At 41.1% G+C, this 23705-nt stretch overlaps 1 protein-coding gene and 1 long non-coding RNA gene across 2 annotated transcripts in view; one reads left to right on the top strand and one right to left on the bottom strand.

The window, feature by feature from the left end:
* The window catches only part of LOC115652509, a 25970-nt gene extending 8295 nt beyond the window's left edge, over positions 1–17675 (bottom strand). Inside the window, exons 1-5 of the long non-coding RNA XR_004000664.1 lie at positions 17448–17675; positions 7726–7883; positions 6866–7060; positions 1430–2531; positions 265–485 (exon numbers count right to left, since the gene is read on the bottom strand). This is a non-coding gene — a long non-coding RNA (uncharacterized LOC115652509). The remainder of the gene's footprint in view (positions 1–264; positions 486–1429; positions 2532–6865; positions 7061–7725; positions 7884–17447) is intronic.
* Positions 5495–23705, top strand: ETNPPL (ethanolamine-phosphate phospho-lyase). Its single transcript, XM_030564567.1, has 13 exons — positions 5495–5677; positions 9519–9637; positions 9807–9966; positions 11843–11917; positions 12898–12991; positions 14169–14285; positions 16043–16125; positions 16544–16769; positions 18352–18506; positions 19007–19096; positions 19450–19580; positions 21211–21278; positions 21920–23705. Exons 1-13 carry the CDS (start codon positions 5622–5624, stop codon positions 22052–22054), a joined length of 1509 nt encoding a protein of 502 aa, XP_030420427.1. The 5' UTR covers positions 5495–5621; the 3' UTR covers positions 22055–23705.

Below are 23705 nucleotides of genomic sequence, written 5' to 3'. Positions count from 1 at the left end.
CAAAGATGAGATTTTTACCATTGCTTAAGGAGCTGACGATTTAACTCATGATCTTCTGCAGTGGTGTAGCACAATTCAGGAAAGTGATCAAAATTGTTCAGCTCCACTACACTGCAAGACCAAACAAGATTTTGTTAATGTTGGTCAGAACATGGTAGAACACATTCCCCACAAATAATGATAATGTTTTATCTCTGCCTTTGCAAATTTCCATCTTTCCATTGCTGTGCAGCCCTCCCATAAGACTGTTGTGTCTTCCTTTACCTTTCTCTGGAGCCTTCTTTTTGCCCATCTATTGCTGTTGTCCAATTCTAGTAAATGCAAAGATACTCAAACAGGCGCATGCTGTTTGATGGGGCACTATCAGTTCCACTGAATGGTTCTGCTTTTGATCTTCAAGGATCTTTCTCTGATTCACTGGATGTTGTTAGGCTCTGGCACCATGAATTTCATTTTCCTTGAATGTATATCTGCACCGACACCTCCTATGTGATTTACAAACAAAAAAGGCAGCAAGTCTGCTGGGGAGAAATTGTATTAAACACGTCTCACCCAATGTCCTTGCCATTGGGTGAAGTGTTGCCTGAAAAGTGCAGAGCCTGAAAAGGGGGCAGCACTGGTCAGAGCAGGGATATGGTCAGTACCTCCTGGGGTGAGCTCATCCATCATATTTCCTCAGAAGCCTATGCTGACAGGGATCTTAAACAATCCCTTTTAGAAACTAAAACTGCTCTCCCCCACCTCCAAGTACAAGTGCAATCCTGCCTCTCTACAGGTTTGGGATGTGAACCCTCCACACACAACCAGCCTTGCTAGAGGGGTACAATTGACATCTCAAATGAGCCCAAATCATCTGATTGAGAATGGGCCTGCAAGCTTGTGAAAGCATAGACCATATTTAAGGTCACACACCAACCCTAGCACTTGTTTTCATGAAGAAACTGTGCCTGTTTAATTTAAATCAGTTTTTAAACCACTGCAAACCTCTTTGTGGACACCTTATTTCCAGTTAAGATGGGCTTTTTACAGTATAGGAGAAGTCAATTGCAAGCAGGTTTAAGATAACCCTAAATAAGCCTCTTAAACTGGAAAAAGAGTGTCCACACAAGGGTTGGCACTGCTTTAACTAACTGATTAAAAAACTGATTTAAATTAAACTATAAACCATAAATTTCCCATATAGAAAAGTCCCTAAGTAAACCTGAACCTTTTCTAGGTGTGAAAGAGTTGATTCACTCCTGGCACACCCCTCATAGTGAGATTTATTGTTATAACAGCACTTCCCTCCCACAATCTCTGAAAAGAGCCACTCTGGCCCTGGCAGTGGTCTGCCTCTTTTCGTGATTCCACCCCCCAGCCAGGTGACCTTTAGTTCCACCCTTTTCAGGGTAAAGAAGGAGTACAGTGCATTAAACTCAAATCAACATACCTCTTCACTCATTCCTAGGCTGGATCCTCTGCAGACTCTTCACCCCTTCTGAGGCTCTGCAGGGTTGTCCTCCCACTCTTGTGCAGAAGAAGACTTCCCTGGTCTTTCTCCCTGGATGCCCAGTTCCAAACTCAGTAGCCCTTCTCCCCATCATGTTAGAGTGTTTCCCAGGAGCTAGTAGGGGAGCTCAGTCCCTCTTTGTCTTCTGGGTTCCAGTACAAGGACCCTGTGATGAGCACTAACATCTGCTATGTCAGACTGCTCACTGCCTCTCGGATTTCTTCTTACCTTGGCCTTTCTTCAGGTCCTTTCCCACAGCTTCTCTCTGGGCTTACTGTATATCTGCCTCACTCTCTAGAGGCCTTTCTACCATTCTCTAGCAGCCAGGCTACAGAGTTCTCTCTCATAGTACTCCCTTCTCAGCTGGGCTTCCTCACCATCCAGCTCCTCCTCCAGCTGGGCTGGTGCCTGGGCCACCCCCCAGATGCCTTAACTGAGTTCTCCATCTCAAGTTAACCCTTTCAGTGCCAGGCCTTACTTATTTATATTGCTACAGGTTGAGTAAGGCCTGTTTGAAACTGGTGGCTTCACATGAAGCTTTAAGACATTTAGGATATATATGGTTCATTATTTACCTAATATATTTTATAAGGGCTTGTCTACACGGGAGAGCTATTCTGGAATAAAATAAAGCATGAGATTAATTATTCCAGATGAACTATTCTGGATTAATTTTTATTTCAGAATAAGAATTCAAACGTGGATGGGAAGAGCTAATCTGGTCTGGAATAATTCCATGTGTAGACATACCCTAACCAAAGATTTCCTTAGGTCTGGTGAACTCTGCTTGGCTAGTTACTATTTTCATATCTTGTGGAGCTCAGAAGTTGCTGCAGGGTCACAGTTATGCAATGCGTTGTGATGAGAGCTCATCCTTTCTTTGATGCTGAATCTTGCTTTCCCTTAGCTGGGTTCTGACTTTTAGTATGGAACGGACTTGTATGTTTGCATTCGCTTGCCCTCCTGATGTCAGTAGTAACAACAGTAGTATTTATTCAAATGTCTTTCTCCTCAGATTGTGATCATTTGTTTTTGCATATTCCTTGAGAAATGAATAAAGAAAAAAATACTGATGAAAAAGGTATGCCAAAATGGCACATATATGGTTTGTTTTTTAAAACTCTTATCAATCCACTGAATCACTAGGGGCTAGTTTATGGTATTTATACCACATCCCTGTTGAGATGGTGGAGGAGAGCAGAGCCCACCATCCCAGCAAGAGCACTGGAGAGATTGTGCCTGCCTGAACCACAATCTTTCTGGGGGTGCTCTGTGCTAATGTGAGGGAGATATGCATAATTTGTCCCATCCATTAGGAGCAGATTACTCTCTCTAGTGCATTGATTCTGGAAGAAGGAATGCAAAGACTATGAGCCAGCAGGCCTTGGGAGGCTTCTTGATTGTCTTTCTGCCCCTGCATGGCCACGTAAAGGCCTCTTTCAAGCTGTTCTCTAACAATCTATTTCTAGCTCATACCTGTCCTTTGCTGCTGGAGCTTATTGTTCCCTTACGAAATGGGATTTCTAGTGATAATCTTCCCCCTCTCACCATAGGTATTTTGTGAAACTCATTCCACAATTCTAAGAGACAGAGAGTAATGTACATTTCCTACCAACAGAGGGCAGACGCAGACAGGAAAGGAAAGTGGCTTATCCTTAAATGCCCTTATATTGTCCTTTCAGATTCATTTGCACACTAATTTTCATGATAAAGCAGAGAAACAATGTCTAGGCTGTCTCTAGTTTGTATTCGTTTAATAAAGGGATTGTAACTAGGTCAGTATAAAATGTGCATGTCTTGAGTGTTGTCTGTCACATCCTGCTTACCTTGGTATGTCTACATTTAAATCACTACAGCCACACAGCTGTAGCTGCACGGCTGTACCACTTCAGTGTACACACCACCTGTCAACAGGAGGGGCTATCCCCTCAGTATAGGTAATCACCTCCCTGAGAGGTGGTAGCTACGTCAATGGAAGAATTCTTCTGTTGACCTAGAGCTGTCTATACCTGGGATAGCCACATGTCTCAGGAGGTTGGATTTTTCACAGGCTGAGAGACATAACTATGCCAATGTAAGTTCCCAGTATGGACAAACCCTTTGGCAGACATCACTGCATCAGTTACACCTCAGGTTTTGAAAGTTTTTCTCATAACTATAACAGCTAGAGAGTGAGACTAAGGTCTGTTCTACACTAGCAAACTAGATTGACCCAGTTATGTCACTCAGACATGTGAAATATCCACACCCCTCAGAAACATAGTTAAGCTGACCTGAGTTCCCATGTAGACAGCGTTAGGTTGACAGAGGAATTCTTCTGTTGACCTAGCTACCAGCTCTCAGCGAGGTGGTTTTACTACAGTGACAGGAGAACCCCCTCTTGTTGCTGTAGTGTCTATACTGAAGTGCTACAGCAGCACAGTTGCAACCCTGCAGCTGTGAAACTGTCAAGTTTTAAGTGTAGACATAGCCATACTGTTTTAAATTAAAATTTAGATTATGGAGTAAAAGCTAGCACCCTAACAAAGAAAAGAAATGAATATTTGCTCATAGAGCTGATATGATTTGACCTAGTTCAAACCCTAATCTTTGCCTTCCAGAGATGTTGTAAGGTGTAAAGGTAAATTCACTGACGTTTGTAAAACACTTTAAGAATTCAAAAATCTTAGTTGATGGCTACAATCTGATTCCTAGATAATGATGATTTATTTGGATTGCAGAAGCTCAAAGGGGACCCCAGTCAAGGATCAGGGCCCCACTGTGCTTAGGCACAGTACAAACACAGAACAACAAAGATGGTCCTTACATATTTGCCTGGCCTTACAGCTAGAACGTTGACATTTGTAATAATTGATGGATTCTGGGAAGTATGTAGATGAACTATTATGGCCCTTGAATTATGGTTCCAGGCTTGGTTAACTTAACTGCCCTGGGTTTCCCATCAATTGAGTCTATAGCTAAGATGATATACATAACAAAAGTAATTTGATAAGCAGAATTTTCAAAAAGGTGTACCCTGGGTATCAAAATAATGGCAATGATGTTCATAGCTCACTGAAGTATGTATGATGTGTAGGTGGTGTGCTGTGTATACATCCTATGTATATTTTAAAGGGTCCCCACAAAGTAATTTTGTACAGTGTCTCTTGTAAAAGTAAAACCCTTTTGTAAAAATGCAGTTCAGATGTTTGCAAGATTGTGCTGTTTACAATTTTTATAAAGTCTTGATCAGTACATTGAAAAATACAGCTCAAATATATCCTACTAGGCTACTGTGGGTTTCTGCAGCAATTTTATAAGCAGTTGGGCAGAATGACCCATCCTCTCAGTCAGACAGAAGCCAAACTATTTATCAATCATTTTTGGCTAAACCCTGTGTAATATTAGGAAATTTGGCCGGAAAACTAAAATACTATGTCCTTCAGGACAATGGTTGGAAAGCTCAGGAGGGAAAGAACTGCAGCCTAGCATACCAAATTAATACAATCTCTCGATGAGATTAATTATTGTTTACTTTCTATGAGCATGAGATAAGTAATCTCTAAGGTACGCCAGTGAGGTAGGTAAATAAGGCATAGAAGTAAATCATGCACATGATGAAATAGAAGAGCAGTCGAGGTAGTAGAGCTTAACATTAGACAATATTGTATGTGCCTGTTACATGGAAAGCAGACAACTGCAGCGAAGAGGAGCTAGGCAGTGAATAAGAAAGGGAATTTTTAACCCCTCTTGAGGAACATCCTCCATGGGGGTGAAAGGAGAAGAGAAGAGTAGTAGTGGCACAGAGGGGGAGGCAGTGGCTGTTCGAACAATATTTAGAGTGGGGGGGGGGGTGCTGAAAACCCTTGAACAAAGCTGTTGATGATGGAAACCAGGACAAGCCGGGGGGTGCTGTGCCCTCCTCCCATTCCCAGCCGCCCTGCCAGGAGAGCTGAGGCAGAGTGGCACGGCCAGAGGGGCGTGTGGAGGGAGGCTGGCCCTCTCCTGGGCAGACTGGAGAGCAGGAGGAGGGGTTTGGCAGGAGGCAGAGCAGCAGACGGGATAAAAGGAAGATGAGACTAACCGGCTCCCCACCCCAACCCCAGCCTCCTGGGACAAGGACAGCCCAAGGCGGCGGGAGAGCAGCGCCAGCATGAGCGAGCTGTACTGCAAGGCGGAGACCATGGAGCTGAGGAGGAAGCACATCGGGTGAGCAGGGCCGGCTCAGGGCAAGGGCGCCGGGGCTGGAGAGCGCCCGCGGCGGGGCAGTGCCAGCGCCAGCGGGGCAGGGGAGCTGCCGGCTTTGCTCCTGGCGAGCCCTGCGGACAGAGCTAGGCACGATCCCGCTCTTCGCCCACCCGGCCCGCAGCTGAGCCCGCAGCCCCCCGAGCTTCTCCGCGCAGCGCATCCCCCCTGCCTGGCCCCATCCCCTGCACCAGCGGTGCACACGGTGCTTCTGCCCTCAGCTAACCCCGAGGCAAACGGGAGGCTTGGGAGCCAGGGCGGCGGCTCAGCGTGGGGCGGGGGCGGGGGGTCAGTTTGTGACAGTAACTACCCTGCGCTCGGTTACATAAACCAGCCTCGATCGCTGTTACATAGAACAAGGGTGTTTGTCTTCCTCCCTCCCGCGGCACAAGTTTAGCACAAGCTGGGATCAGAGGCTGCTACGTTTTAAACATTTTATTCCCGAGTTTCAGAGCTGCTTCTGCAAGCTGGAATACAGAATTAAACGCTTTTTGCAGCCAGGATAATACGGAGCGTTTTGCCTTTAAGGTTGTTTTTTGACATAGTTTATTGTAGGTCGCTTTGAAATAGACTCAATTCTAGCTGAAATCCATGAGCCCTGTATAATAAATGGAATGGGCATCTGCTAATGGGCTTCATACTTAATTACATACCAGACCTATACAAATGACCAAAAGAATTCAGAGTTATTAATATTGTTAAAAGCACATGGTAATACTACTTTCCCCCAGAGAACAAAGTATTTCCACAACATGATTTTGATGAATAAAATACAAATGCCTTGTGATCCATGGAACCATTATAATAATCATTTACAATTCTATAGCATCTTCACAAAGAACATCAAAGTACTCTAAAAATTACATAATCCCGAAGTTATACAGAGTTACCAGTGGGGAGGGCAGCAAACACCAGATAACTACTCAATGTACTATGTGGAGGGGAAAATTTGGTAAACACCTGCTCTTACATAAAGCTTCAAGCCGGAGCAGCCAAAGCAAATCCTGCCCTCTGTTGCACCCAGGCAAATTCACAGTAGCTGCACTGAAGTTAATTGGTTTATCACTGAAACAGAGCAGACCCTAGCTTGTGATCTTGGTTTCAAAGGTCTCTTATCCATAATGGAAATTTCATAGAATTTAGTTCGCCTACCTCAGACATATGAAGGGCTGAGTCATCCAGTTGGTAACCTGTGGCTTCAGGGAATTTTGGCATGTCATAGTTGGTGCTTAAAGTAGTAAACCATCTTTGTTTGGTACATTCTATTTGTGTGGCAAAATAATGTTGAGTCTACTTATATCAAATTTAAGTCATCATACATAGGTAGTACCTCCTCATTGTAGATAACTGGTGAAAGAAATACAAAGCAAGCAAGAGGAAGGTCAGTTTTTTAGTTTGTAATTACGATATTTAAGACTTTGCCTCTTCCTGACAAATGCAGTCTCAAAAAGTTACTTATTTAATATACTATACTTGATGGCAGATTGCACAAAAATGAGCACCATAAAACTATGAAACATTATAGAATGCCCGAAGTACATTTTTAAAATGCTATTGTTTGGTTAATTCATGGGCAAATTTAGCACTCATAAAATGGGGGCCTAAAGGGTTTGTCTTGAGCGTAACCTAGCACAGACAGCTATGGTGCAGATTTTCCACACAAACTCTGTAGTTGCTACCTGTTGTGCCACTCTTAAGCCTCGTCTGAGTCAAGACTGTGCAACTGTGATATAATGGGAAGTAGGATGAGACCATCAAATGCTATTTTTTTTTCTTGTGACCTGAGTCAGGATTGAAAGAAATTATGAACTCTACCCTTGTCACGGTGTGTATCTGATACCTATTTATCATTTACTACAAGTTAAATAGTATGGTTTCCTCCAGATCATGTGGTCTTGATTAAATATTTCATTAGGTCATGCCAAGTGAAAAGCTAATTCATTATTGCTAGATATGAAAGTACAAAGATGCTCACTGACTTTCTAATATTATGCTACTACTAAAATACTCACTTGTTTAGAGTCCTGGGTGTACAGAGCCATATAATGCCATCAATTGTTTTAATATGCTTAAAAATCAATGCCATCATAGCATGTAGAGCCAGTTATCTCTAAGGGCCAAATCTTGTGATCTAGGAGTCTTGCTTGAGTACACATTGTGGGATCCGGCTCTGTAAGGCAAAATAGTAATGGAAATCTCATGGAAAGAAGTTACAACTACTAACTGAAAAACTGTACTAAAGAAATGATATTTGATAATGTTCAGTCTGCTGTTTTACCTCCATTTCACTTTTGAATTGTCTTATGGAAGTAGATTTGCAAGAGTAAATAAAGGGGAAATAGCTCTGAAAGATGCCCCTAGGTAACTGCTTGATCAAGCAGACACTAAATTATTTCAAACACTACAGATTACATTTTATGAGTAACAGTTCAGGTCTGTGTACACAATTAATTGTATTGCATCAGGTCACCAGACAACATGGACAATAAGGATGCTTTTAGTAAAGCAGTTTTGTTATTTGGAAACAATTGCACCCCTCTTAGGTTAAAATAAGTACTATGAAAGGTTTCTAAATGCTTTCTCCCTATTCACTAGTATTTCAGAATATAACTGTATAGTAGGAATGTGTGTCAGTGTTGTATGCTCAGAAAAGAAAAAAGAGGGGAACATTTTCAGAAGTGCCTAAATGACTTTCAGAGCCTGTCTCATTAAAAGTCAGTGGGATTTGGATACTTTTGAAAGCAAGGCTTCGCTACTTTTGAAAATTTTGCCCAGAAAATCTCAGTACCCTAAGCCCGATTTTTCCAAAGTGCTGAGCACCTCTGAAAATTAAGCCCATTATGTGTTAGCATTTTGTTTTAACATATGGACTCTATAAATCTCATACATCAAATTCAGCATAGTCTTCCACTGTGCAATCAATTTTTGGCCATATATTTTTAAAAAGTTCTTAAAAATTAATCCTATTTCCAGAGAGTTAATTTTATATAAATTTTCATAATACGTGTAAATTAATAGGACTGTGTCAGACAAACATAGCCAGACATCCAAGGATGCAATATGGTGCACATTCCATTGTGCTCACAGTAAACCATACACAGGACTTTTGTACACAGGGACACTCGGGAATGTTAATCTGAACTATGTTTTAAATTGGATGAGTTAAATCATATTAAACTCCTGTGTGGATGCTTTTATTCAGAATCCAAGTGGCCTCAATTAAGTTTCACCACTGCAATTCTGAGCATGTGTGTCTCCACACAGGAGTTTAATGTATTTTTAAATCACTCCGTTAGTTAATTTGGATTAATTTCTCTCAGTGTTCCCATGTTCAAGCCCGTAGATACAAAAACAGGGGGTTGAAAATAACATCATTAAGGACCTGCTCCTGTTCCCATTGAAATCAATGGAAGCCTTTCCATTCATTTTAATGACTTGGTTCAGGCCTCACTTGCCCCTCAGTTAAACTACAACATAGTATCCAAAAAAATCATGTTGCTTCACAGTCACTTCAGAGAAGAGATGGCCTCATTTACCTATAATTTACTGAACGGCTTTTGTGATTTTAGTATTTCAAGCTTTGCACTTCACTGATATAAAATAGCATATTCCCTGGACTTCAGCAGCTGTCCATGTGAAGGTGAAGATGTCTTTGAAGTCAGTGGCAGCTTTGCCTGTGCTGTGACTGCAGGAGTATGTGGGATTTAGTTTTTGTTTTCCTAAGCCCTGAGATCATCAACTCTCAAGATTCTGAGGCAGGGCAACAACTGAGCAAGCTGAAATAATGTTATTTTATACTTTTTAGACCTTCATGCAAAGTTTTCTTTGCTAAAGACCCTATCAAGATAGTGCGTGCTCAGGGGCAGTATATGTATGATGAGAACGGAGAAAAATACCTGGATTGCATCAACAATGTCGCACATGGTAAGTACAAAAACTCCATTGACTAAGTTTATGTCATTCCCACTAGAAATCAGAAGATCCTTTTTTCAAGGCAAGTTGACGGTGCCAGATTAAAGAGAGCTCCCTGACTTTCTTTGTGTGATTTAGTAGCTGATCACGTGTCATTAATTATTAATAATTTCTTGTTTAGTTGGCCACAGCCATCCAGATGTGATAAAGGCTGCAGTGAAACAGATGGAACTGCTCAACACTAATTCCCGATTCCTGCATGACAACCTTGTCCAGTATGCTAAGCGCCTCACGGCTACCCTACCAGAGAAACTCTCCATTTGCTATTTTGTTAACTCTGGGTATGTCTGAAGGATTTTTCATTGACACTATTTTGTTGCTATTTAACAAGGACATTGTCACGTTAATTTAGACCCAGATTTTAAACTGTGAAAAAACAGGATTTAACAAAAGTAACACGTTTCCATGGAAATTTATTTCTAAATAACTCCAGGAAAAATTGTTTTTTTCATAGATTATTATTAGGGTTGGAAGGGACCTCAGGAGATCATCTAGTCCAACCCCTTGTTCAAAGCAGGACCAATCCCCAAATGGCACCCTCAAGGATTGAACTTATAACCCTAGGTTTAGCAGACCAATGCTCAAACCACTGAACTATCCCTCCTCAGACTCAAAAACATCCTATGCAGTGTTTGCTACCCTCACCTTGCTTTATAGTCTTAGTGCATGAAAACCAGAAAATGAAACTGACCCTCAGCAAAGTGACATGAACTAGTCTGTTTTCATTTTCTATGCCAAGCTTATGCAAAAAGGAAACAAACAGGATGTAAATAATAGGAAAATAGATAATTTGGTTAAACTAAACTAAAATGCTTAACAACCTTTTTAGTCAATGTTCTTGGCTTCACTGAAAGAAATTATATGTTCAAATGCATTCTAATCCCAGATCCCCAAACAGGTATATGCAGCACCAAATTCATCCCTAGCATAGATCCCCGGAGAAATCAATGACTTTGTGGACAGGTCCTGAACTCTGATGATTTGATATGATTGGTCTTTAGCAGGGAAAATCCAGCTGTGATTGGAATCGATGGCAATTTTCCCATTGACTTCATTAGGACCACATTTGACCCTTAGTATGGAAACTTTTGAAGCAGTGATGATCCTTTTCTATAACAACTAGAGGAGAGTACAGCAGAAAGAGCTGATACCATGAATTTTCTGAAAATAGATCTGTGTATTTAGAAACAAGAAGGATCAAGAGAAAATTCAGCAGAGAAATGTACTCAATTCTCTTTGGTTGATCTCTGTAAAGACATTGTGTGGGTCTGTTTTAATCAACAGTCCTTATTCTAATACAAAATGCTAAATGCTGCTATTCTTCAGTCAGAATAGATTTATAACCCAATATCCCTAAAGGGAGTGGATCTTTTTATTTAGCATAGCCAAGGAGTTTGCACATATCAGTACTACCTAAAATCCTTAGTCAGGCATTGCTATAACATAGCCCCAGAGTGACTTGTATTCCCCATGACAAGTTTTGTTGCTTCTTCTTGTTCCAGCAAATGGATCATTTGGGGTATGTGGGTTGTACTACATTTTAAAGGAGGCAATATTGCAATAAAGATGATATATTTTGTTTGAAATCTTACTAACCAAAGCCTATCTAAATCTTTCTACAAGATAGTCTGATGTACCATAGGTTGATGGTTAGAGAGTAGTGTGGTTTGGTGCTGAGTGAGAGCCCTGACTTTCAAAGTAAACTTGGGTCTTCATCTGGGCCTGTTGCTACAAGGCGCGTAGTGGGATCTGGTCCATGTGGAGGCTGGAAAGCTGCTGGGAATTTTGTAACTTTAATATGAGGGGCAGTTGCATTGTTCTCCCAGCTGGTGGCTGCTGCATGGAGTGGTGTTATCTGTACAAAGAAGAGGTAAAGGGCCCACAAGCAAACAGGGCTAGGGGAATAAAGCATCTCTTTGTTTGATACATATACAAAGAGCTGTTTTCCTTCTTATGTGGTATTTATGTTCTGAATCATAGCATTCTAATCTGTATGACAAAGCCTGCTGTGTTGATTGTTTGCATTAATCAATTCCATACCCTTTTTCTGTTTTAAATTAAAATGACTGAAAAGTGCTTGCTAACCATCTAGCTCTGGTGTTGCAATAAACCATTCTGTACTGTGTATAGTCCCCTAATGTGTTTATTATTTGGTAGATCTGAAGCCAATGATCTCGCCTTACGACTGGCTCGGCAGTATCATGGACACCAAGATGTGATCACCCTTGACCAGTAAGTATGCAGCATAGCATATATGAATGCAGCTAGCCACACAGTATCTTTAGAGGTGGAGTCTATACCGTTGTATGGTATATTTCAGTGAAAGATCAGCGTTGTTGCCTTCACACAAACATTATAATTAAATACAGGAGGTTCCATTTAAAGTGATGCTAACTAGGTTTTGAGACACAATCTGACGACAACAAGTAAACTGAGATGTGAAGGGACACTAAAGTTTAGTGAGCCTGAAAGCTGAATTACCATGATAGATGTCCTAAACTAGGCCAGATCTCTCTCACTTACACAGGCAAAACATCCAGAGAGCTACACTCCGTGGATGTTTTGCCTGTGTCACAACTACAGGACTAGAAAACTTACAATTCTATATATGTGGGTTTGTGGTGGGGCTGAGGGGGATAGTTGCTCCAGGCTGGGTTTTTTTTTTTTTAATTCTAAACATACACAGTCACAGTCAGACTACATTTAAAAAATCCCAGGTTTAAGGGGCCTTGTGGAATACCTCAATGGAGAGGATCCCAACACCTAAGTGCAGTGGCAGCTGTGCCCTGTCTGTGCTACAATTGTGGATGCATGTGGCAGCTGATGGCTGGAGTAGAGGTGGGACATGAAAAGCTGGAGATGGGAGGGGTTGTGGCCAACGTGTACTGGCTCCCAGTGATTCTGCATCCTTTCAAAATCCTATGGGCCACTGTTACGGGTAGACTTAGGAAGACACCAACTGTGTCTGTCCTTGCAGTGGCAGGGATGAATTTGGCTTATTGGTTCCAATCCTGCTCCACTGAAGTGAATAATAAAACTCCCACTGCCTTCATTAGGTTCAGGTGTGGTCAAATTAACTTGAGCAGCCCTCACAACCACCACCCTCGGGTTTCTGGTACTTTTTTCTATTCTGGGTTGTATGCTCACAGTTGTGAATTTTAGCTTTTCTAAAACCTTAATGATAGTGATTTTGCATTTAACTCCCATTGCAGTGCTTACCATGGTCATGTTTCTTCTCTGATTGACATTAGTCCATATAAGTTTAATCAGCTGGGGACAGAGGGCAAAAAAGAGTTTGTGCATGTGGTGAGTATTTTTTCAATTGCATATAAATTACTGTCCTTTGTAGGTGTTTTTTTGCTTTCCTCTAGTCATTTCAAAATCTGCCTGTGTGCTGGCTTTATTTCCCCAGATAAAATTATTCCTAACCTATCAGACTACACACTCCAGTCATTTTGTATCAAAGGATTAAATTCAGCAGAAATGTTTGCTGCGGGATTTGTAACAAGTGGCTTATTATTAGCTTTGATGCTGAATTGCCTCACGCTATTATCATGAATTGTGATACAATGTAATGATATATTAATTTATGGGTAAGGAAAATCAGTAAACAGCTGTTGTGCAATTAGCGCTCATCTGGTTAAAGCTAGAGTGAGCCCCCCACTGCAGATCTCCAGCCCAAAGTAATAGGTAGGCCTCCATCCAGCTATCTCCCACTCTAGAACTGGTGCTACAGCTCTCCATGCCAATGACATTCCCCAGGCTGGTTTCTACCTTCCAATGACCCTTCCCCAGCCATTGGAACCCTCCCCACACCTTTTGTAGGGGTTGGCAAGCCTTGGGCAGGCCTACCTTCTCTCACAAACTAGGAAGCCAAGCGGTACAACTGAAGCATAGATTTTCCGTGGAAGGAAGGGGCATCAACCATTCTTGCAGTCTGTAAGAACTGAAGTCAGTTAGCACTATAGACCAGGAAGTGGCAGTGGCTATGGGCTGAATGGATGTATGTGGTGGAAGGCTCTTTGAAGAATGGAGGCCTGTAAGGTTGCTAGCACTCAGTGGCTAAGGCTGCTGCTGAGGAAAGTGCATTGACATCGCTCTGAATAATGACTACAGGGTTATTCCCTGAATGAGTTAAATTTAAACAAGGGGAATAGTCCTCCCCTCATACATTTACTCATCTCTGTATTTCCTATAAACAGATCAGCACTAAGCCCTGGAAAAGAAGACATTAGGCAAATATCTGTTTCACATCTAGAGGAAAGTATCTTTCCTGTAATACATGGTACAATCTTCAACTCCTAATAGTGTACATGAAGTTCAAGGCAGAAATTCAGAATATCCAAACTTTCTGATATGTATGAGAAAAGGTGGTATTTTTTCCAATATAGTTACATTCCTAATGAAAAACACTGGGAACTGTCCAACAGAAAATGAATATTGCAAGGAGGCATGCATTTGGAATAAACTCTGCTGCTTTCAGGCTCCTTCTCCAGATATCTACAGAGGAAAATACAGGGAAGATCATCCAGATCCAGCAAGTGCTTATGCAGATGATGTGAAAAAGATTATTGAAGAAGCTGAGAAGAATGGGCGCAAGGTTTGTAGCATGAGCTGTGGAAACATTGTAACCCCATTCATGTTTAGTAATAAAACTACATGTGTTAGCAACAGAATAGGGGGGAAAGGGGACAAAAGATCAGCATCTATACAGTGCAATTTCTTCTCCTTTTCTGCCTTCATTCTTCTGTTATGGGTTTTATGTTCTAAGGCTTCCATTTTCCCCTTGATACACTTTCATAACTCTCATTAACATCCATGAAAGTTACATGCAAGGATCAAGAGGAGAATAGACTCATAAAGGAGCAAATAAATCCAAAGTAGCGGTAGTTTAATTCATTATTTTGTGAGCCTTTGAAACATGGTCAAGCTTTTGAGTCCTATCTAGAGATTATGGTGAAAGTCCTAGACAGCGTATGTAGAAAACCACTGCCTGGAGAACTGATGAATGAGGAAAATCATATTTCTAAATTCACCATTGCATTCAAGCACATTGAGATAAATTTATTGCACTTTCACGCCTCATAGCTTGGAATCCATGTACAAGCTGGTGATCACCACCACCACCCTTAACGTCTATGAAATTTGATTCAGAGTGTCTGTTACCCAGTGCTTCCTAGGGCAATTCTAATTTTTTTGAAGACTGTTAGGGACTGATCTAAAGCCTGCTGAAGCCAATAGAAAGCCTGCAATGGATGTTGGATCAAACAGTCCCTTTTCAGTCCAAAGGTTTACATCACCTGTGTTTTAGTTTCTTCATCATTTTTTTTCTTTTTTTGACTAACTGACCGTTTTTTTTTTTCTTTTCTTGTCTTCCTTTTTTCCCTCCTTTTGCATATCTTCTTAGGTTTTGGTGCCGTAGACCTGTGACAGGACAAGTTGTGATAAAGGCTAAAGTCTCACATGCTATGGGGACCCTCGTACTGTATGGCAGTAGTGTGCCTCTTCGAATATAGTGTACGCTTCTTTACACGTTACCGCTCGACCTTGTTTCCAGGAAGACTGCACTGCTGGCCAGCTCGCGTGCACCTGTTGATGCTCAGGGAGGGTTGCACAAGCAGTGTGGGAGGCAATCTGTTACATAGCAGACTTGTGGTGACACTTCTGGGAGATTTGGGGTAACACTGTGCTGCACAGACTTGATGTTGACAAGGAATATAAAACTTGATGTTCCAGTATATCTGATCTGCTATTGCCCTTTCTGATTTGAAATAACTACTTTTTTTCATTCCTAGCAACTGGAATTACTTCACCTATAGATTCTCTTTTGTGAAGTGCCTTGCCCTAATGTATTGCTTGTTTAGTCATTTGCCTGAGGCAGGGGTGCCTAAAGCATAGCCAGGTGTTCTAAAAATGCAAACTCTGTCTGCCCTGTCCCTGGCCACCACAGGTTTCTACTGCTGGTGTTCCCTGACGCTAAGCAATTTCATCTATCAGGGCAATCATGAGTACCAGTAAGTATGTTTTTTTTTAATTGAAATTTCTGTATAAACTTACATGGACCTCATGAGCCTGATCCAACTCCCACTGAGGCCAGTGGGCCATCAGTGGCTGGTGGCTTAGGTCCTGGATGTGGCCTTTTGATTTCTGGCAGGCTGCCAGCGTGGACCTTGGCATTGCAAATTTGGGCACCCCTAATGGAAATCCTATGCTATAGCCATTGACAACAGACCACAGCTGTCCATCCCGGCATGTTATTAAAGTCACCCAGATATTTACAATTTTTCTGTAAGCGTTAGCTTATTTGCAAAGGCTTGATAGAGGAACATTGCTCTTACTTCATCTTCTTTTATGTAGATTGCGGCCTTTATTGCTGAATCCATGCAGAGTTGCGGAGGCCAAATAATTCCACCTGCAGGCTACTTCCAGAAAGTGGCAGAGTATGTACAATACTTGGAATGGGCATAGCTGAGAAGTTACGCAGAATAATAGTTGAGGCTATAGGCTTATCCCTTAGGGAGCTTTTATCCTTCCTTTTTGTTCCACCTTTTAAATACCATTGCGTAACTTATGTCCAATGGAATTTTTATTTATCATTCACTTTAAAAAATACAATCCATATGTGTATCATTAAAAAGCAAACAAGTGGCTTGAAATGGAGTAATTTAAACATCAACCATAAAATACAGTTGTGGGGGTTTGTCTGAAATCTTCTAAATTAATTGTATGCTCATCGGGGACAGGGACCGAGTCACATTGTAAACTTCTGTAACACACCCTCCTTTGTTCTAAAATTAGGCCTAGACACTTGAATCCTATTATGTGGTGTGGCATTTGGACTGTTCCTTTTGTTTTCAGATATGTGCATAAGGCAGGTGGCATATTCATAGCTGATGAAGTCCAGGTTGGTTTTGGTCGAGTTGGGAAACATTTTTGGGGTTTCCAGTTGCAAGGCAAAGACTTCGTACCTGACATTGTCACCATGGGAAAGCCAATTGGCAATGGCCATCCAATGTCTTGTGTGGTTACAACAAGAGAGATTGCTGAAGCTTTCGGTGCCTCTGGATTGGAGTATTTCAACACGGTATCTTTCCAGATGAAAGTCTTCCTTTTTTCCTCCTACAGCAACTTTAGTCTGTATTCTGTGCTTGCAGATGATGGGTTGATAGAGCTGGAGAACTGTAAGGGCCTACATTTCAAACAACTCAGTATCCACCTTTGGAGCCAGATTTTCGAAAGAGCTCTGCTCCCATGTAGACTCCTATAAGGAAGTGGTCAGGTTTTCAAAAGGGCTCATCACCCAGCAGCTCCCATTAGGCACCCAAATTCCATGGGGCCCTTGTTTTCTTTACCTCTCAGGGGTAGCTAAACACTCTCCCTGTATCAGGAAACACTGGAGCTGTGCAGATATTGGAAAGCCACTACTTTAATTTCATCTTGCCTGTTCAATCTGATGTCTGCCATCTTTTCCATTGTGATTGAGCCTTGTCACTAACTGCAACCAAGTTCCATTACTTAGTCTGAGTCCTTGTAAGCTTTAGATTGCAGAGATTCTGAATTGTGGCTGTGGAACTGTATGACTGGAATGCCATAAATGCTTTTCACTAAGAGCTTTGAAAAAAATACCATCAGGGTTGATTCATATAATCAACTTCTTTAAAAAAATGAATGATTGTAGTGTTGCACCCTATCGAGTAGAAGATAATGGCTACTTTGTCCCTCTGAGCTCACATATGGAGGGGACACTGAACATGGATCTTACCTTTTCCATATGGAAGGCTGGTCAACTGCCTCAACAGCATCATCCCTCTCTCCCTCACACAGTTGCTGGACCAAGAAAATGGGGTGATGCAGGCTAGTACTTGTCCAGGCTTCTGAATCTACAAAACAAGTGGGGCAGGATTAGATAGTTATATGGGGGAGGGATAGCTTAGTGGTTCGAGCATTGACTTGCTAAACCCAGGGTTGTGAGTTCAATCCTTGAGGCGACCATTTAGGGATCTGGGGCAAAAATCTGTCAGGAGATTTGTCCTGCTTTCAGCAGGGGGTTGGACTAGATGACCTCTTGAGGTCCCTTCCAACCCTGATATTGTATGGATCACAAGAATATCCAGTTATAATAGTTAATACCAAAAATGAGTATTGGAAGGAAGATAAAAACTCATGTTTTGGGTCTTAAACAACTCTTTAACTATTAAGAGTTAGGATGAGACCTTCACAGGGAGAGGGAAAATGGGACAGATTACCCCACATCTGTCTACTGCAGGGTTTCTTGCAGCTGCCTCTGAAGCATCCAATAGTGGCCATTGTCTATAACAGGATACTGGACTTCAGAGTTGATACTGGACCTCCAGGCTGATACAGCATGGCAATTCCTCTAGTCCTATGTTATTGCAACCTGAGGCTGAGGAACAACTGGGGAGGGACATCTTGGGTGCATCTCTCTGCATTGCATGGTTGGGAGGAGAGGAGCAAGGGAGGGAGGATCCTGTATCCCATTTTCTTCCTGAGCTACCAAGCAGGGACTACTCACAATCTTGCCTAAAGTCCCTTTCTTTAAGCTTTTCTCATAGCTTACTGACATGGGAAATGTTAATGAAGCCCCCAAGGATGGAGGCAGAACAGAATTTCAACCACTTTGTTTTCCCATTTGTCTTTGTCTTCAGTTTGGAGGCAATCCAGTGTCCTGTGCTATTGGCCTGGCTGTGCTCGATGTAATTGAAAAAGAAGATCTCCAAGGAAATGCCATACAAGTAGGAAATTATCTAACAGAGCTGCTGAACAAACAACAAGAAAAACATCCTTTAATAGGAGATGTCAGGTAGGTACCTCAGGGTACAGTTAAGTAGTTCCCAGGCAGAAGGTGGAACAGAGAAGTGGTTATTCTGGTAGTCCAATAGGTGAAGAATATAGGACCAAAATGAGGAAATTGAAAATGATGATTATGTCTCATTTTTATTTGTAAATTATCCAAAAAATGGATCCCCTCCAATTTCCTGGGTTTTGTTTTTATTCATGTCATGGGTTAAAATCCCAATCCAAGCTATTGGTATAAAAGACAAAAAAATCGAGTTACAGATAGTTTGGACTTACAGGAGATAACGAGATGCTTTTCTCTTTAACTGACAAAGCAACTTTATTAAGCCAGCTATATATCTTTACAAATAGCATGGAAGAACTTAGCACCTGGAAGTGTACTATCTTTCTCTATATATTTGGCTCATTTGCTGGAATTGTTGGAGCAGTGTTACTATCTGTGCAAGAGAGGGGCTTTACTGTTGGACAGTGAATCTTATCCTTCCTCCTCCCTTTATGTTCTAGGGGTATTGGTTTGTTTGTTGGAGTAGATCTGGTGAAGGATCAACAAAAGCGAACACCTGCCACAGCTGAAGCCCAGCATATCATCTACAAGTAAATATTTATCTTCTGTGTCCATGCACAAAGTACATTGGGGCAATGTCAATCTAACCCTTTACCAGCCTTTTCTTAAGGAGGTTGAAAACCTTGATTTTTCTCCAGCAGATGTACACACACAATTTTAACTGGAAATTAATAAAACATTTGATTTGTCATTAGAAAACTCAGATAGTGGCACAACCCCTGGTGTAAGTAGATGTAATTCCCTAATCTTCAGCATTGTTATATCTACATACATCTACATGATTGGTGTTTTGTCTGAGGCATTTCTCTGAATTCTGACATGTACGAGTTACATTGTGCACTTAGCTGCTTTTTTACATGTGCATCATTTGTTTTCTACAAAGACTGAAAGAACAGCGGATCCTCTTGAGTGCTGATGGACCCCATAGAAACATTCTGAAATTTAAACCACCCATGTGCTTCACTATGGAAGATGCAAAGCTTGTAGTGGACCAGATTGATGAACTCCTCACAGGTACCCATGCATTACAGAATGTTCCTCTTTGTTCATTTCCAAATGACATGCAGGAAACACTCCCTAAAACCACTGAAATCTAGACCATTATGTGCAGAAAATTGAAGCAAAGATTCACAGGAAAGCTGGCTTTTAGAACTTTATTTCCCTCTCCTTGAGGGAGCTTTTCCCCTGACTTTATTCTAACACACTTTCTTAATGCAGTTTATTATAAACTATGTATCTGGCCCTTTATTTACATCTGTGCAAATCTGTCAGGCCAAATCCTGCACTTGCTTCTGCCACAACCCCATAATTTGTTAGTCTGTCTGTCTGTTTCTGGTGGTACCCCTAACATGGTAGGCAGCAGAGTTCCTGCCCTCAAGGATTTTGAAGTTAACGGGATTGCAGAAGATGTAAGTCACCACAGCATTTGGCCCACTGACTTTAAAAAGTTTGCACAGGTGTTGGATAGATCAGTAGATGGATAAACTAGTCAAAGTGACCTCTATATTCTAATCTATAGTGGATTCATCAGTTTTTCATTGCACAACTTTCAACATGATGGGTCAAATTCTGCTCACCTTTACATCCCTGCAATCCTGCAGACTCCTCTGTCCTGTGCCAGGCAATTGGCCCAGTGCCAAATGACCCCAGAAATGTGGGAGCATAAAGGCATTTTTACATTCTCTACTCCTCATCTGTATCAAATACTTCTTGGCCACAACTGAGGATCTGGCTCAGTGAAGTTCATCATCATGTTCTATTATGCCTCTGGCATTTAGGGCAGTGACGAAGCTCCTCCACTCCTGTCTGTTTCTGGCAAGTCTTTCAGTGGTTCTCCAGCTGTGCCCCAGGTTTTTCAGCTCAGCTTCCAAAGCTCTTCACCATGGTTGTTTTCGGACAGCCTCATTTTCGCTTGCCTTCAGGTGTCCATCTTATTGATACTCTGGTGATGGAATCAGTTTCCGTCCGAAGCACATGACCAATCCATCTCCAGCGCCTCCTGTAATGATGGTGTTCAGATCCTCTTGGCTGCACTGGGTCAATAGGTCTTGGTTTGAGATTGTTCTAGGCCAAAAGATATGGAGGATTTTTCTGAGGCAGATTGTATGGAATGAAGACAGTTTGGACATGTCATACTTTCTCATTCCCCAGCATTCTGCACTAGAAAGTAGTGTTAAAAGTATGCAGTTCTGATAAATCTTGACGTTGGTTTTGGTGTTGTATTTTGATGATTTCCAGACTGTATTTAAGCTCCTGAAGTGTTCCTGGCTTTATTGATTTTGTTATGGATGTCCTGGCATGTTCCACCATCCTGGAGTTACACTGGTGTAAATTAAGTCAAAGTTAGGCCCTTTATTTATGTGCTGACCCAAAGGCAGATCTGTACAGAAGTGCTAAGCTTGCAAATTTCACCTCTGCTCTAAATGCCAACCATCCTCAGGCTACAAATCATGATAAATTCATCACTCTCCAACGAGATGTGTTAAAAAGGGTTAATTAGCTCTTCAGTTAAGCTTCATTATCTTTCTGTGCAATGAACATGCGGCTAGTAGCTCAAGGTAATAAACATTATGCCCTTTTATGAGTGCAATTATCATAACATTGACAATGTATACATGATTGTTGAATACTTTGCTTGTTTTAGCTTTGGAAGAAGCAACTGGAGCCAGGACAGGAAATGGAAAATCTTCAACTTCACAACATAAAAGAAAAGTATGTTTTCTTTTTGGTGTCTTAAAAAAATAGGTGTTGGGGAAACACGTACAAATGACTCTAGTGAAGGTATAGCAGAAGCGTAAGTGATCTAATGTACCTGAGTCTATGATGAGAGAAGACAGAAAACTATCTGTAAGGTTCCTGTTACTGAACAAATATGAAGAGCTAACAGACTTTATTCCTTAAATATTATTTTCAAAAAGTTTCAAGGATTTCACTTCCATCTTATACTTTTGAGAATGAATAGCCTACGTGATTGGACCCCATAGAATGTAATGATAGCCTTGGGCACTAAAAATATGCCTATTACAGATGGCCCTGCAGAGTTCCCTAAAGAGCATATGCTGTATGTATTTTCAGGAACCAAAGGGCTGAAGAGCAATAATTGAATCTCCCAGTAGGATGACTGTTAAGGCAGAGATCCTATATTAATGGCTACTCTAGAAATACCATAGATGGAGCCTATGCCTCCTCTCATGTACACCTGTGTAAAAGTGGAATAACTCCATTGATCTGAATGGAATAGCTTCACTGAAAGAGGAGAATCAGGCAGACAGTTTCCTAACCCTAAAGCCAAAGTATATGATTAGAGATTGATACAAACATATGCTTATTCATTGAAACTTTGTGTGTTTCAGATGACTAATGAAGGGAATTCCCAGTCAGACTGTATTAGTGAAAGCATCAGCCATATCAACGGAACTGCCTGCAGACAAAATAATGGCTTATACACTGATAACCGTGCAGTGCCTTGTAAAAGGATCAGAACATGAAAAGAGAAGTTTTCTTTAGATCAGTGTATTTAAAAAAACAAGAAAAGGATGAGTGGATGTGTGCAAGTATCATACTGATTATTTAGGATCCAATCCTGCCTTCCTTACATGAGCAAGACTCCATGTAGCTTTATTGGTAGTTTAAACTACATTTTCTCCTGCATAAGGACTGCAGGGTCAGGCCTTTAACTTAACCAGATAAGGGTGTGCTAAATAAAGTTTGATTTTTAACCCTCTTGGGTCATCATATTCAGGCTTGGTATAAGTGGATGCAACTCCACAGAAATTCATGGAGTGCTCCTGCTTACATAAGGTCTGAATTTGGCCCATTGTGCTTAATAACCATGGAACCACAGCACCAATCCTATTAAATCCTTGTTTGCGATGCATTATACCTTTTAATGTATTTGAAATTTCAGTATGCAATATTGAGATGTTAATTACTTTCCATGTTTTAATGGCTCTGTTTACAACACAAAGCTTGAGAGACAATTCACACTCGAGGAAGATTTAGGGCCTACGGACCAGGTCCTCAGCTGACATATATTGGTATTGCTGTAGTGAACAGAATAAGCTCTGCCAAGTTTATACTCCCTAAGGATTGGGGTGGGTGTGTCCAATTATAAGAACACAACATGTATGCAAGATTCTCACTTAATATTTAGAAATGAAAAGAGTTTGGATCATTTTTTTGCATAGCAAGTGACTATAATTTATTAAACGTTTTGTCATGGGTAAGTGGCAATCTACTCAGTAAAAATTACTGTAAAGAGAATCTATTTAAAACAAAAGGCATCTTCCCATGCACAACAAATGCAGGAAGATTTTAAAAATCAATTACTTTAACCTCAGGCTAGCATGAAAATGAGATTTCCAGGCGTGACCCCAATTTGAATTCTTATGATTTTAGACATTTTTTATTGCTCTACTAGCCTCATACTCAATCGGGTCTGATCCTTTGAAGTGCTGAATGCTGTCAACTCCCATGGAAGATAGTCAACAAACTTTGAGGGTGCTCTGCATCTGGCAGAATTGGGACCTCAAATATATAACATTGGTTACATTACTAAAAGGGGAGTTCCACAGAATAGAGTGTGAGACATAAAACAAACTAACAAGGATCAGACGGTATTCTTACTCCAGCTTCCCACATGGGTTTGGGTAGGAGGAGAATCTAGAGGAGCTTTGATGGTTCCCCTCACTCACGCCAGCTTAAGCACTTTGGACTTGTTTTTCTGCCTTTAGCAGTAACATGGACTTTGCATTGCTCAGTGTGAGCATTAAAGTTGGATCAGGGCTTTCAAGTGCCACAATTTTAATGCGTGCACAAGTAGGCTTTATGGAAATAATTGAGTGCTTTTAAAAATGAGTTTTATTTACTTTACCAAAGACAATATGGCTTTATAATTTTCATGTACTAAGTCTTGCTATTTTATACTTGCTGTAAATGACTTTTCATTAATTGCGTATGATGACAGAAAACTAAGAGACACTGCTATTTCTAGTCAGTCTTATCTAGTTTTATACCTTCAACCATTATGTTATATTGGTATTTTCTGTATGAACTCTTCTGGTAACATCAAGCCAGCTCATTATCTGTTCAGCGGTCCTTGGTTTTTTCAAAAATTAAAGTTATTTGTAACCACAAAGA

Source organism: Gopherus evgoodei, chromosome 5 (genome assembly GCF_007399415.2).
Source record: "Gopherus evgoodei ecotype Sinaloan lineage chromosome 5, rGopEvg1_v1.p, whole genome shotgun sequence".
In the NCBI taxonomy this organism is placed as follows: Eukaryota; Metazoa; Chordata; order Testudines; family Testudinidae; genus Gopherus; species Gopherus evgoodei.
Note: the sequence above shows the minus strand (reverse complement) of the source record. Positions and strands in the feature narration are given on the sequence as shown.